General features: G+C 33.4%; 1 protein-coding gene and 1 non-coding gene across 2 annotated transcripts; one reads left to right on the forward strand and one right to left on the reverse strand.

Annotated features, from left to right (window-relative positions):
- Positions 1 to 1,913: 1,913 nt before the first annotated feature.
- Positions 1,914 to 2,264, forward strand: LOC140854597 (small ribosomal subunit protein uS2c-like). The gene has a single exon (XM_073250549.1). The coding sequence runs from the start codon at positions 1,914 to 1,916 to the stop codon at positions 2,262 to 2,264; it is 351 nt and encodes a 116-aa protein (XP_073106650.1).
- A 5,738-nt stretch (positions 2,265 to 8,002) lies between these two features.
- TRNAR-UCU (transfer RNA arginine (anticodon UCU)) lies at positions 8,003 to 8,074 on the reverse strand. The gene has a single exon. It is a non-coding gene; the product is annotated as a tRNA-Arg (tRNA).
- Positions 8,075 to 14,881: the final 6,807 nt, after the last annotated feature.

Consider the following 14,881-nt stretch of genomic DNA (forward strand, 5'->3'; position numbering starts at 1 on the left):
TAGATCGCACCAATATCAATCCTTTTTATTCCAAGGCGAAGATTCAATCACTTACCCAACATCAAGGAACTATTGGTATTGGTACGTTGTTGAATCGAAATAATGAATGCCAATCTTTGATAATTTGTCATCATCCAATTGTTCTCGAATTGGTCCATTCAATGGTTCGAAATATAACATGTGACAAAAGAATCAGATCCCATAATCCAAATTAGGGATTTGCTGGGTCCCTTAGGACTATTGTCCCTAAAATAGCGAATTTTTTTTCATCTTACTATTTAATAACTCATAATCATATCTTGTTAAAAAATATTTGTTACTTGACAATTTTAACAGACTTTCCAAGTACTTAAATACTGTTTAATAGATGAAAATAGGAGGATTTATAATCCCGATCCATGCGGTAACATAATTTTGAATCCATTCCATTTGAATTGGTGCTTTCTCCATCACGATTATTGTGAAGAGACATCTACAATAATTAGCCTTGGACAATTTATTTGCGAAAATGTATGTCTATTCAATACGAATCACACGTAAAAAAATCTGGTCAAATTTTAATTGTTCATGTTGACTCCTTAGTTATAAGATCAGCTAAACCCTATTTGGCCACTCCAGGAGCAACTGTCATAGCCATTATGGAGAAATACTTTACGAAGGAGATACATTAGTTACATTTATATATGAAAAATCGAGATCTGGTGACATAAACGCAAGTCTTCCAAAAGTGGAACAAATCTTAGAAGTGCGTTCGATTGATTCAATATCGATGAACCTAGAAAGGAGAGTTGAAGGTTGGAACGAACGTATACAAAGAATTCTTGGAATCCCTGGGGATTCTTGATTGGAGCTGAGCTAACCATAGCCCAAAGTCGTATCTCTTTGGTAATAAGATCCAAAAGGTTTATCGATCCCAGGGGGTACAGATCCATAATAGACATATAAAATTATTGTACGTCAAGTAACATCAAAAGTGTTGGTTTCAGAAGATGGAATGTCTAATGTTTTTTTACCTGGAGAATTAATCGGCTTTTTGCGAGCGGAACGAGCAGGGCGTGCTTTGGACGAAGCGATCTGTTATCGGGCAATCTTATTGGGAATAACGAGGGCATCTCTAAATACTCAAAGTTTCATATCCGAAGCAAGTTTTCAAGAAACCGCTCGAGTTTTAGCAAAAGCTGCTCTACGAGGTCGTATTGATTGGTTGAAAGGCCTGAAGAGAACGTTGTTCTGGGGGGATTATACTGTTGGTACCGGATTCCAAAATTAGTACACCTTCAAGGCAAGACAAGAACATTCATTTGGAATAAGAGATATTTTGTTACACCATGAGAATTATTTTGTTCTTACGCCCAAAACAATTTCCATGAGACAAATTTCCATGAGACATCAGAACAATCATTTACGCGATTTAATGATTCTAAGAGCAGATTCTTTTCTTTCACTTTAACTATTTTTCAATTATCTGGTCCGATTATTGATTTGGTAAAAAATAAATAAGTAATTAAAGAAATTAATGGTTTGGGTCGTGTATCAACGGTCATCCCCCGTAGAAGGTCCATCGGAACAATTATTTATTTCAGGTTACCTCGTCTCTTGTTAAAAAAAAAAGGAAGTCTGGGGAAAATGACAGAAATATTGGAACATCAATTTGGAAGAGATGATGGAAGCAGGAGTTCATTTGGTCATGTACTAAGAATGGAATCTAGAATGCCCTTACATCTCTGCAAAGCGTAAAGGTATTCATATTACAAATCTCACTAGAACTGCTCGTTTTTATCAGAAACCTGTGATTTAGTTTTTGATGCAGCAAGTAGGGGAAAAAACTTCTTAATCGTTGGTACAAAAAATAAAGCAGTGGATTCAGTAGCATCAGCTGCAATAAGGGCTCGGTGTCATTATGTTAATAAAAAATGGCTTGGTGGTATGTTAACGAATTGGTCCACTACGGAAACGAGACTTCACAAGTTCAGGGACTTAAGAGCAGAACAAAAGATGGGGAAACTCAACTGTCTCTCCAAAAGAGATGCAGCAATGTTGAAGAGAAAATTATCTACCTTGCAAACATATTCGGCGGGATCAAATATATGACGGGGTTGCCTGATATTGTGATCATCGTTGATCAGCAAGAAGAATATACGGCTCTTCGAGAATGTGTCATTTTGGGGATTCCGACAATTTGTTTAATCGATACAAATTGTGACCCAGATCTCGCAGATATTTCGATTCCAGCAAATGATGACGCTATACTTCAATCCGATTGATTCTTAACAAATTAGTATCTGCAATTTGTGAGGGTCGTTCTAGCTATATAAGAAATCGTTGATTATCATTAAGAATAAGAAGATTAGTTAATTATTTGGCAACTCCATAGATTTATTGGATCGGTACTATTTTTTTTGAATTTTTAAAAAAGATAAAAAAAGTACTGGGGATATTGATATTATGTTATGAGTTATGTAATTTCTTGGTATCGTAAATAAAATATACGATTAATGATCAAGTTAATGAGTTGAGAAATAGATGGTTGAATCAAAATAATTCCTTTTTTTGAAGTTCAATTTCTGTCAGAGGACAATATGAATGTTATACCATGTTCCATTAAAACACTCAAAGGGTTATACGATATATCGGGTGTAGAAGTAGGCCAACATTTCTATTGGCAAATAGGAGGTTTACAAATCCATGCCCAAGTACTTATCACTTCTTGGGTCGTAATTGCTATCTTATTAGGTTCAGTCATCATAGCTGTTCGGAATCCACAAACCATTCCGACCGACGGTCAGAATTTCTTCGAATATGTCCTTGAATTTATTCGAGATTTGAGCAAAACTCAGATTGGAGAAGAATATGGTCCTTGGGTTCCCTTTATTGGAACTATGTTCTTATTTATTTTTGTTTCTAACTGGTCAGGTGCTCTTTTACCTTGGAAAATCATACAATTACCTCATGGGGAGTTAGCTGCGCCTACGAATGATATAAATACTACTGTTGCTTTAGCTTTACCCACGTCAGCGGCATATTTTTATGCGGGTCTTACCAAAAAAGGATTGGGTTATTTCGGAAAATACATTCAACCAACCCCAATACTTTTACCAATTAACATCCTAGAAGATTTCACAAAACCTTTATCTCTTAGTTTTCGACTTTTCGGGAATATATTGGCTGATGAATTAGTAGTTGTTGTTCTTGTTTCTTTAGTCCCTTCAGTAGTTCCTATACCTGTTATGCTTCTTGGATTATTTACAAGTGGTATTCAAGCTCTTATTTTTGCAACGTTAGCCGCGGCTTATATAGGTGAATCCATGGAGGGTCATCATTGACTAGTTTTCGAAATAGTCTTTTTTAAGCTTATCCCAATTCATGCATGATTCAAGATAATCCACTTGGTTGGGGAACATAATAGATACAAATACAAATACGTATGAATATACGACCTAGAGTCGTAGAAAAAGATAGACGATATTGCGGAATTGTAAAAAAAAAGATGGGTTGGGGGGGTCACACTAGAGTATGTAATCTCTATAAGTCCAGCCCCTGTGTCTGTTTCGAGGAATGATTCTAGTAATCCGATTCAATATAAAATATAAAATGCGGGTGGTTTACGTTATGGAAGAAACAAATGTATATGTGATATTAGATATTTACTAGTTATATAGGACTATTCCTAATATATATATATATTATTATATACCCTATATATATATATATTATTGATTGATTTGATTGCGGTTCACTGCATTTATATAGTTCCAATATAAGTCTTTCTGTTTCGTCTGCGATTGTGGATTGAATGAAATGCAAAAAAGAGATGAACTCAAGGATAGTATCTAGAAGAAAAAAGAAAGGAAAGAAGAATTGAATGAAAGAATGTTTCGAAACAAAGAAATGCAATAACTAGAACCGTATACATATGTATTTACAAAAACTCCATTATGGGTAGAAACTCAAAATGAGATATCGAAATAGTTCTGACGATTCAGTAATATTACCATTTCAATTCGGAGTTTTTAGTTATTTCGACCCGATAGATCTTAATCAGATAGATCTTAATGATAAAATCTTAATGAAAAAAAATGATAAAAAAATTAAGTAAAAATTCATTGGTTGATTGTATCATTAACCATTTCTTTTTTTTTGGTGCGAGGAACTTACCATGAATCCACTGATTTCTGCCGCTTCCGTTATTGCTGCTGGATTGGCCGTAGGGCTTGCTTCTATTGGACCTGGAGTTGGTCAAGGTACTGCTGCAGGCCAAGCTGTAGAAGGTATTGCGAGACAACCAGAAGCAGAGGGTAAAATACGAGGTACTTTATTGCTTAGTCTAGCTTTTATGGAAGCTTTAACAATTTATGGACTGGTCGTGGCGTTAGCGCTTTTGTTTGCGAATCCTTTTGTTTAATCCTAGAAATGTAAAAAAGTACCTTACATACTATACTTTTTTTCTTATTTTTTTAATTCGCTATACTTTTTTCTTATTTTATTAACTCAGAATTGCTGTTTGCTTCTTCTAATTATATCAACGCTTTACTCCTACAATTATTTATTTGTTGAGACAATACCCCAAGAAAGGAAGGACTGTTTTGAGGATGAGTAATTACTGGATCCGCTCGTTTTCTTCCTTCGCGTCCTTAGCTTAGTACAATGGAAACCTTTTTTTTACTTTTTTTAGGAATCGTTTCAACAAACGAGATATTTCACAATTGACATGAGACCCAAGACTTAACCTAATAAGTATTTTATTGGATTGGAAACTTCAAGTAAGAAATTTAAAAATTATCAAATTAAATTACTAGATTTAATCTACTCCCATTAAAAAAAAATGGAAATAAAATTTATATAATAAAAAGAAATCGATCAAAAAAGGGACGACGAAGTGATACAAAAAGAACTCTGTTCTTTGTTAGTCCTATCTATAAGAGGAGAGCATATGAAAAATGGAACCGATTCTTTCCTTTCCTTGGGTCACTGGCCATCCGCCGGGAGTTTCGGGTTTAATACCGATATTTTAGCAACAAATCCAATAAATCTAAGTGTAGTGCTTGGTGTATTGATTTTTTTTGGAAAGGGGGTGTGTGCGAGTTGTGTATTTCAAGAATAGGTTGGATCCATCCGACTGCACTTTATTTATGGTATTTTATTCATTTTATAGGATAAATAGGAAAAAAAGTGCACGATCTCAACGAATTATTTCTGAATAAATTAAGAAATCATATGTAAGAACCATAGCATTTCGTGACTTATTGGTAAATTTGATTCTCTATCAACCAATAATGTGAGACCATTAACATGGTTAAAGCTAAACTGTTTGAAGTCCAGGCAAAACATGGTACTCTTTCTACCGGGTACTAACGTACCGAAATGGTTTAAAAATGAATAGTTGTAATTTATCTGATATAGAACACTCATATCGATAAAATGATTTGAACCATTATTAAAAAATGGGCACTTGCTCTTTTTCCAATGCCGAATCGACGACCTACGTAAAAAAAAAATAGGATTTTTGGATTTGAAGAAAAAAAGGAAATAAAAAAAATATAGAAATAAATTGTAAATTTAAATTTTAAATTAAATAAAGAACAAATACAAATAAAGAACAAATACAAATAAAGAAAGAACTTTGCTGACAATTATAGATTTTTGTCTGGTCGGAAGAGTCCTCCTAATATTCTGGTCTTATATCAGTTTCGATGTTTTTGAATATAAACAGAAAAGAGAGGGTAGGCTCATTACATTAAAAAAAAAAGATATGGGAATGCCCATAACATAAAATAAATAATTGAGCGTGAGAGCCAAATGAATCGAAAGATTCATGTTTGGTTCGGGAAGAGATTATGGAAGTTGTGAAATTAATGGTAAGATAATCTACTTTCATTAAATGATTTATTAGATAATCGAAAACAGAGGATCTTGAGTACTATTCGAAATTCGGAAGAATTACGTAGAGGGGCCATTGAGCAGCTCGAAAGAGCCAGGACTCGCTTACGGAAAGTAGAAATAGAAGCAGATGAGTATCGAATGAATGGATACTCTGAGATAGAACGAGAAAAAGAAAATTTGATTAATGCTACTTGTGACACTTTGGAACGATTAGAAAATTACAAAAATGAAACCCTTCATTTTGAACAACAAAGAGCGATTAATCAGGTCCGACAACGAGTTTTTCAACAAGCCTTACAAGGAGCTCTAGGAACTCTGAATAGTTGTTTGAATAGTGAGTTACATTTCCGTACGATCCGTGCTAATATTGGCATTCTAGGGGCCATGGAAGAAATAACAGATTAGCCCTTTTACTTTTACTTTAGTTTAGAGTTTAGGCATTATTTTTTCCCTTTGCTTTCGAAAAAGAATAAAAAAAACACTAATGGTAACCCTTCGAGCCAACGAAATTAGAAATATTATCCGTGAACGTATTGAACAATATAATAGAGAAGTAAAGATTGTGAATACCGGTACCGTACTTCAAGTGGGCGATGGCATTGCTCGTATCCATGGTCTTGATGAAGTAATGGCAGGTGAATTAGTAGAATTTGAAGAGGGTACAATAGGAATTGCTCTGAATTTGGAATCAAATAATGTTGGCGTTGTATTAATGGGTGATGGTTTGATGATACAAGAAGGAAGTTCTGTAAAAGCAACAGGAAGAATTGCTCAGATACCTGTGAGTGAGGCTTATTTGGGTCGTGTTATAAATGCTCTGGCTAAACCTATTGATGGGAGAGGTGAAATTTCAGCTTCTGAATCTCGGTTAATTGAATCTCCTGCCCCAGGTATTATTTCGAGACGTTCTGTATATGAACCTCTTCAAACGGGGCTTATTGCTATCGATTCGATGATCCCTATAGGACGCGGTCAGCGAGAATTAATTATTGGGGATAGACAGACTGGAAAAACAGCAGTAGCTACAGATACGATTCTTAACCAAAAAGGGCAAAATGTGATATGTGTTTATGTAGCTATTGGTCAAAAAGCATCTTCTGTGGCTCAGGTAGTGACTACTTTTCAGGAACGAGGGGCGATGGAATACACCATTGTGGTAGCCCAAACGGCGGATTCACCTGCTACATTACAATACCTCGCTCCTTATACGGGAGCGGCTCTGGCTGAATATTTTATGTACCGTAAAAAACATACTTTAATAATTTATGATGATCTCTCCAAGCAGGCACAAGCTTATCGACAAATGTCTCTTCTATTAAGAAGACCCCCTGGTCGTGAAGCTTATCCAGGAGATGTTTTTTATTTGCATTCGCGCCTTTTGGAAAGAGCCGCTAAATCAAATTCTCGTTTAGGTGAAGGGAGTATGACTGCTTTACCAATAGTTGAGACTCAATCTGGGGACGTTTCAGCTTATATTCCTACTAATGTAATTTCCATTACAGATGGACAAATATTCTTATCCGCCGATCTATTCAATGCTGGAATCCGACCCGCTATTAATGTGGGTATTTCTGTTTCCAGAGTGGGATCCGCAGCTCAAATTAAAGCCATGAAACAAGTAGCTGGCAAATCAAAATTGGAACTAGCGCAATTCGCAGAGTTAGAAGCCTTTGCACAATTCGCTTCTGATCTCGATAAAGCTACTCAGAATCAATTGGCAAGAGGTCAACGATTACGTGAGTTGCTTAAACAATCCCAATCAGACCCTCTCACGGTGGAAGAACAGATAGTTACTATTTATACCGGAGCGAATGGATATCTTGATCCGTTAGAAATTGGACAGGTAAAGAAATTTCTCGTTCAGTTACGTACCTACTTAAAAAAGAATAAACCTCAATTCCAAGAAATTATATCTTCTACCAAGACATTCACCGAGCAAGCGGAAGCCCTTTTGAGGGAAGCTATTCAGGAACAGATCGAACTGTTTTTACTTCAGGAACAAGCGTCAACTTCTCCCTCTTATTCTTAGTACAAGAATACTCATTGAGAAATATTTCTGATTCGAATCATTCAAAAAAGGTTTCTTGGTATAGCCATTTAAAAAAGATAGATGGAAATAAATTGCGTCCAATAGGATTTGAACCTATACCAAAGGTTTAGAAGACCTCTGTCCTATCCATTAGACAATGGACGCTTTTCGTTCCTATTTTCTTCTTTCGTATTCTTCCTTTCTCTTGTTCGGATAAAAAACGATTACACGGAAAATATTTTAGGGAATAAAAAACAAGGATGCATATCCAAATCGATGATGTATGTATAATAAAGGGCATATATAATAAAGAATATAGAGCGGGTAGCGGGAATCGAACCCGCATCGTTAGCTTGGAAGGCTAGGGGTTATAGTCGACGTTGGTTGATCATTTTTAACGTTTCTAATTCAAAACCGAACATGAAATTTTGGTTTCATTCGGCTCCTTTATAGAAGATCGATGTATTCCAAGAGAAAAATTAGATCCATAACACTATGTTAGCTTTCTGTATGAATCCATCCAAAGCTACTTGCTTCTAGATGATCCCTCTAGAGAGGGGATTAACTAAATCCATTTAGTCTAGTTACTTCGTTCCCCTATTTCCACTCGCAGGATCCTGAGGAAAAGAATTTGGTTTCCACCGAGCTGAACAATATGCTATGGTTCTAGTAAACCAAAACCATCATTTTATAGCTATTTGGCTTCAATTTCCCTTTACAAAAAAAAAATTGAAGATCTAGTTACGATTGGAAATAAACTTTTGTATCTTCATCCATAGATCCTTTATTCATACTCATTCAATTGGAAGAGTTAATCCAATCCAAAAAAATTATGCTTCGCGACTCCATATCCATAATCCAATCTTTTTTATTCAATTTCTAATTGGCCTTGGATACAAATCGTGAGAATGTATATTCTTCCTCAAATATACTATTGAGAGGTAAAGGATTAAACCTTTTTAAGAAATAAAGTTTTTGATCGGAATATGAAAAAAACTGAAAGACCCCTTAACTATTTAAGTTTTTGATAGAACGAATCACCACTTTTACCACTAAACTATACCCGCTATATATTTATATTGTATATGAATGGACCATTTGTCGAACAAAGAGTGAGGCGCAATCAAGATAGCATCAAATCATGAAAATTTGAGCGTTGACGCTTCGTCCCGCCGGGACTTAGACTTAAATGGGCGAAGAGCAGAAAGCTTACTTAAATAACATAAAAAAAGTTATAGTTATTATACTTTTCTTTTCGTTTGATACGAAGTCATTACTGGACAGTCCCGGTCTGAAAGAATCATTGAAGCTGGATCATTGAAAGGATGAAATCTGCATACATGGTTATTTTTTTTCAACTTTCTTTCAACTGCAGATTTACTTATGAATTAAGAATTGGGTCCAATTGGATCTCAATGTTCAAATAAAGCTTGTCTCTTGAACAAATAAATGAGTTATATTATAACTACGTTTATAAATATGTGTGTTTATATTTGATATTTTTTTTTCATTTTAATAATTTTTATTGTTTAATATATGTACATATATATGTACATAATAAATATATAAATATATATACATATATTTATATATTTATTATTCCAGTTTCTTTTCCAGTAAGTAATAAATGATAAAAGAAAATAAAAAAATATATTAATTTCATATTAAAATATTAATTTCATATTAATAATATTAAGTAATAATATTAAGTAATAATATTAAGTATTATAATAAGAAATGACACTTCAACAAGTATTTTTGATTGATATCAAATCATTATTAAATCATTTATCTATGGAAATACTGGGCCTGGCCGGCCAGTACTTAAACCAAGCCGGGGGAATAAACCTTTCGTACAAAATAAAAAGTAGGGTTTTTTCTATTTGGGATATCCGTTTCGAATCATATCTAAATTGATTCCTGATCAAATTTCTTCTTATATATATATATATTTATCTATTCTATATAGATATATTACTTTATGTTCTTTTTATATATCTTATAAGTTATATTATAATGTTATTTATATGTATATAATTATATGTATATAATTGTTTTACTTTTTATTATCTATTTTATATTTTATATATCTTTACTTCACGTTAACACATAAAAAATTTTCCATTTTTAAATGGGATGGGATGGGAAGATGGCTGATGGACTAAAGCGGCGATTGCTAATCCGTTGTACGAGTTATTCGTACCGAGGGTTCGAATCCCTTCTCTCCGCTTCTTCTATTACTTGAAGACTTTCGGAATTCGAAGAATTTCGATCCCTTGATTTTATCATAGGTAAATGTATGGAATAGATAAATCATAAGAAAAAAAATTTAGAAAAACAGGAAAACTAAAAATATCTTTTTTTTATTCCTCACGTCCAGGATTACGCCCTGGATCATTGGATAAAAATCCGAAGATGAAGAGAGAAATAAAGAATTCACTACTGTATAAACGAAATAGTTGAGAGTAAGCATTACACAATCCAAGATCTTTTTTTTGAAAAGGGGAATAGGTTACTTATTTTTACCACATTAACTATTTGTTTTGACATGACACCCCAAAAAAATGAAGTGTTTTTTGAAAAGAAAGTCATTTTCACGAATTTCTTTGGAATAAGATTTTGATTCCTTCGTTATCAAAAATTTCTTGTCATATGAATAATTAGGTATTGTAGGCAACCTAATAAAGTCTTTGCTCACTGTAAGGTCAGAACGAGGAAATAAGTTGATCAAAATTCATCGCCGTGGTTATTCAATATACAAGAATTTCGATTTTTGAATCGAGGGTTCATAATGTAAGACTTATCTGGTCTTATCAATTTTTCGAATTTTGATTTATCGAATAAATCATGAATTTAGCAGAGTATTAAATCATCGAAAACTTACAGCAGCTTGCCAAACAAAGGCTAAGAGAAAAAAAAGTACAGGTATGACAGGCATAACATCTACGATTGGATTTAAAAAGGCATAAGCTTCGGGCAATTTGGCGAAGAAAAAACTACTCAAATAAAAGATAGAATTAAGACAGATGCAGATTAAACTAAAGATATTAAGCATAACAAAATTTCGTTCTTGTAGATTAGATAATTTTATTCTGATTGAGTTTTTTTTTATAAGGGAAAAAAAAAGACAAGTCAAAAAATCTTTCCTTCCATTCTCAAATGAGAATACAAGGAATTCCATTTTCATACAATATCTTAACTGAATTCCACGTAATGATCAATGAATTTTTTTGATTCTATATCTACATGTGTTGAATCCTAGCAACAATATATCCCCAATGTATTTATTGGGTTGGAATTGACGAATAACCAATACCAATATTAATGTTTATTAGTGTCGAATAGAAATTCGAAATGGGGCGTGGCCAAGCGGTAAGGCAGCGGGTTTTGGTCCCGTTACTCGGAGGTTCGAATCCTTCCGTCCCAGATCGTTTCCATCAGAAACGAAAGATGGGATCACATTGTATCCCACATGAAACATAAAATTGTTAACGAGAACATTGTTCTGAATTCTAAGAATCATTCTTAGAATCATATTTTTTCTTTCATTTGGTTTCTCACAAACGTAATCAAGTGTCAAATGTGGGTGGAAATACTTTTTTTTTAATTCAAAAAAGAAGTTCTGGGTTTATCATTCACATTCAGGATATGTTCGTACTACTCAATATTCATTTTAAAGTTAGTTACTTTTGGAAACTTTATGTCCCATATCTATGAAATGTCAATTCTCACATGAAGCATTCTGAATCGAAATGTGAATGAAAGAAAGGCCTCTTTATTCCCTTACCAAGGGTAAAAAGCCTAAAGTAAATAAATGGGGTATCCCAATTCCACAGTCTATGTGGAGACTAAAGAGTAGGGAGTTTTTGGTACTAATTTCATCACTGGTCTTAAAACTTCTAAAACTGGTGTGGGAAAAAAATAGTAAAAACGAATTGATCTGGACCCCATTTTTTTGTATTTTATCTGGTTCATCTTATATCTTATCCGGTTCAAATGAATAATTGTAAATCAATGTAATGTAGCGATTGGGGGAAATTCGTATATTGCATCTACTTGACTTTATGGAATTGATGGAAAAGAAAAATTCTTGAACCTGAAGTAAAACAAAATCCGTATTGTATAAAATAAAAAAGTTTTATTTTATTAATAATTGATTTTGTTCCGGGATTGCAAATCTATTAATATTAAAGGTTCTTCTTTTGAGGTTTATAGTTTATTTGTTCGAGAAAAATGGATCCTTCATGATTGATCGTCCCGAACAATCTTTTTAAGATGTAAATAAGTCTTAAGCAAACTTATTTATTCGTCTTTTTTAGAAATATGTTTCATTCATATGATAGAATATAGAGTTAAATAAATTGGATCCTTACCGAGCCTTCCCCGGATGAATACTTATCTATCCATAGATAGATAGATCTATCCATAGATAGATAGAAAGTATGTACTATTATATACCGGTATACACACACCGGTTGAGCCAATGACTATTCATGATTCCATATTGAATCAATTACATACCGGTTTGAAATAAAATTAGAGGAATGTTATGGTAAAACTTCGTTTGAAACGATGTGGTAGAAAGCAACGTGCGACTTGAAGGACATGATCGGCTGTGGATTCTTACATCCATCATTTTCTATAGGAATGAAGATGTTCTTAGCTCGACATAGTTTGTTCTGCTCTGTTAGGAACCTAATTTGTGTTAGGTTGTAAGTAAATAGTACATGATGGAGCTCGAGCAGAAAGGATTGATTCGTTTATCGGGGGGAAGAATCTAGGGTTAGTAACTATTAATAAGTTAGACCAACTTTGTAAGTATATCCTCAATATATAAATCGAAAGGTTAAAAAAATCGAAAAATCAAAGAAGTTTGAAAAATAAAAAGTAAAATTTTTCAGAATTGGTAAAACTATTTCGATCAAAAGTGTATCACAAGGGAATCCACCGTTCATATTCTATTTCTATAGTATAGAAAAAAATAACAAAAAACAAAAAGGTATGTTGCTGCTCTTTTGAAAGGAGTAAGGATCACCGAAGTAATGTCTAAACCCAATGATTTCACAAAGCAAAGATAAAGGATTCCGGAACAAGTAAACACTATTTTCAATTGTCTCAACAATTGAATCAGAATGAGGAATAAAAATAGATTCGAGATGAGACAAACAAAAGAGGTTAGAGACGGCTCAATAAATGTCTAAGGGTTTCCCTTCGAACTCTGTCAGAATACCCAACTTGAGTTATGAGTACGAATGAGATTCTTTTTTCTGTAAGGAAGAATAAAAAAACGACTCAAATCATAGTCTAATTCATGATTTTATGGATCCATTGCCTTATATACATATACAGAAATTTAGAATCCTTTTTTCTCGAGCCGTATGAGGAGAAAACCTCCCATACGTTTCTAGGGGGGCATTGTTTATTTACATCTATTCCAATGGCCATCTACCGAATCGTTGCAATTGATGTTCGATCCCGAGAGAAGGAAGAGATCTTAGAAAAGTAGGTTTTTACGATCCGATAAGAATCAAACTTATTTAAATGTTCCTCTTATTCTATATTTCCTTGAAAAGGTGCTCACCTACGGGAACTGTTTGTGATATTTTAAGGAAGGCAGAATTATTTCAAGAAAGAACTTCGATTCGAGTTAATTAAAGGAAAAAACAAAATTAATAAATAAAAAAAAAAGGGGGGGTAACTAGTATCTATCTTTGTGTAATTATTTACACCACATTTGCCTTTTTCTTGCTGTATTCATACTTAATTTACTTTTTTTCTTGTTTTGTTTGTTGCGGGAATCCACCAACAAATAAGGGGTTAATCTTGCTTATGGTACCTCTATTGATGAATAAACCCGAGATTTTTTCTTTACTTTACCTCTTTCGTATTTTTTTTTTTCATCCAAATTTATTATTATGTTTATGTTGTGCCAATCCAACACAAGTCCTTATTGATTTACTTAAATTTGTTTCTTAACATTGGATTCATATTGACAATGGTGCATCGAAGAATATAATTCGATCGTAGATAAATAGATCCGTTTATCTCCACCCCATATTGGTTTTTTCTTTCCTTCACTTCAGTCAAATGATGGGTTTGCCCTAACCGGATTACTGGCATACAGATGTATTTTCTTAACGAAAAAGAAAAGAAAATTGATAAATAAAATGGTGGTTTGTCACAATTTTGACATCTCTATTGGGAATCTGTTGTTGTTTAATCTGATCTGTCCATTTTGGTATTTTTGGTGTTTTTAATTGATCAACAAATCTTTCTTTTCGATTTGTTCTAGTTCAATGTTTGACGGGTCGTGCAGTGCAATTCAATTGATTTTTTATTTTGACCGTATTTACATATCCTATTTATTTATTCGGGTTGCTAACTCAACGTAGAGTACTCGGCTTTTAAGTGCGACTATGATCTTTTACACATTTGGATGAAGCAACAGATTCGTCCAGACTATTGGTAGAGTCTATAAGACCACGACTGATCCTCAAAGGTAATGAATGGAAAAACAGCAATGTCGTAATAAAATATTATATTTTTTTATTATTAATTATTAATTATTAATTTATTATTTAATTTATTATTAATTTATTATTTAATTAAAGGTAGAACTTTGAGTTTATCCTTACCGGATCGTTACAAATTTTTTCTTTTTGGAAGTGAAAAAAAATTCCCCATTTACAGTTGGGTCTAGTGAATAAATGGATAGAGCCCTATGGCTCTAATTCTGGTGAAATAAAAAAGCAACGAGCTTTGTCTTAATTTGAATGATTACCCGATCTAATTAGACGTTAAAGATAGATAGTGGCTGATGCGGGAAAGGGTGGGTTCTTTGTGGAGTGGACCATTGGATTTTCTTTCTTTTTTTTTAATGAATCCTAATTATTCTTTATATGGATTGGAGACGGATGTGTAGAAGAACAGTATACTGATAAAGAGAATTTATTCCAAAGTCAAAAGAGCGAT

Source organism: Elaeis guineensis, unplaced genomic scaffold (assembly GCF_000442705.2).
Source record: "Elaeis guineensis isolate ETL-2024a unplaced genomic scaffold, EG11 Super_Scaffold_1000265, whole genome shotgun sequence".
Classification (NCBI taxonomy): domain Eukaryota; kingdom Viridiplantae; phylum Streptophyta; class Magnoliopsida; order Arecales; family Arecaceae; genus Elaeis; species Elaeis guineensis.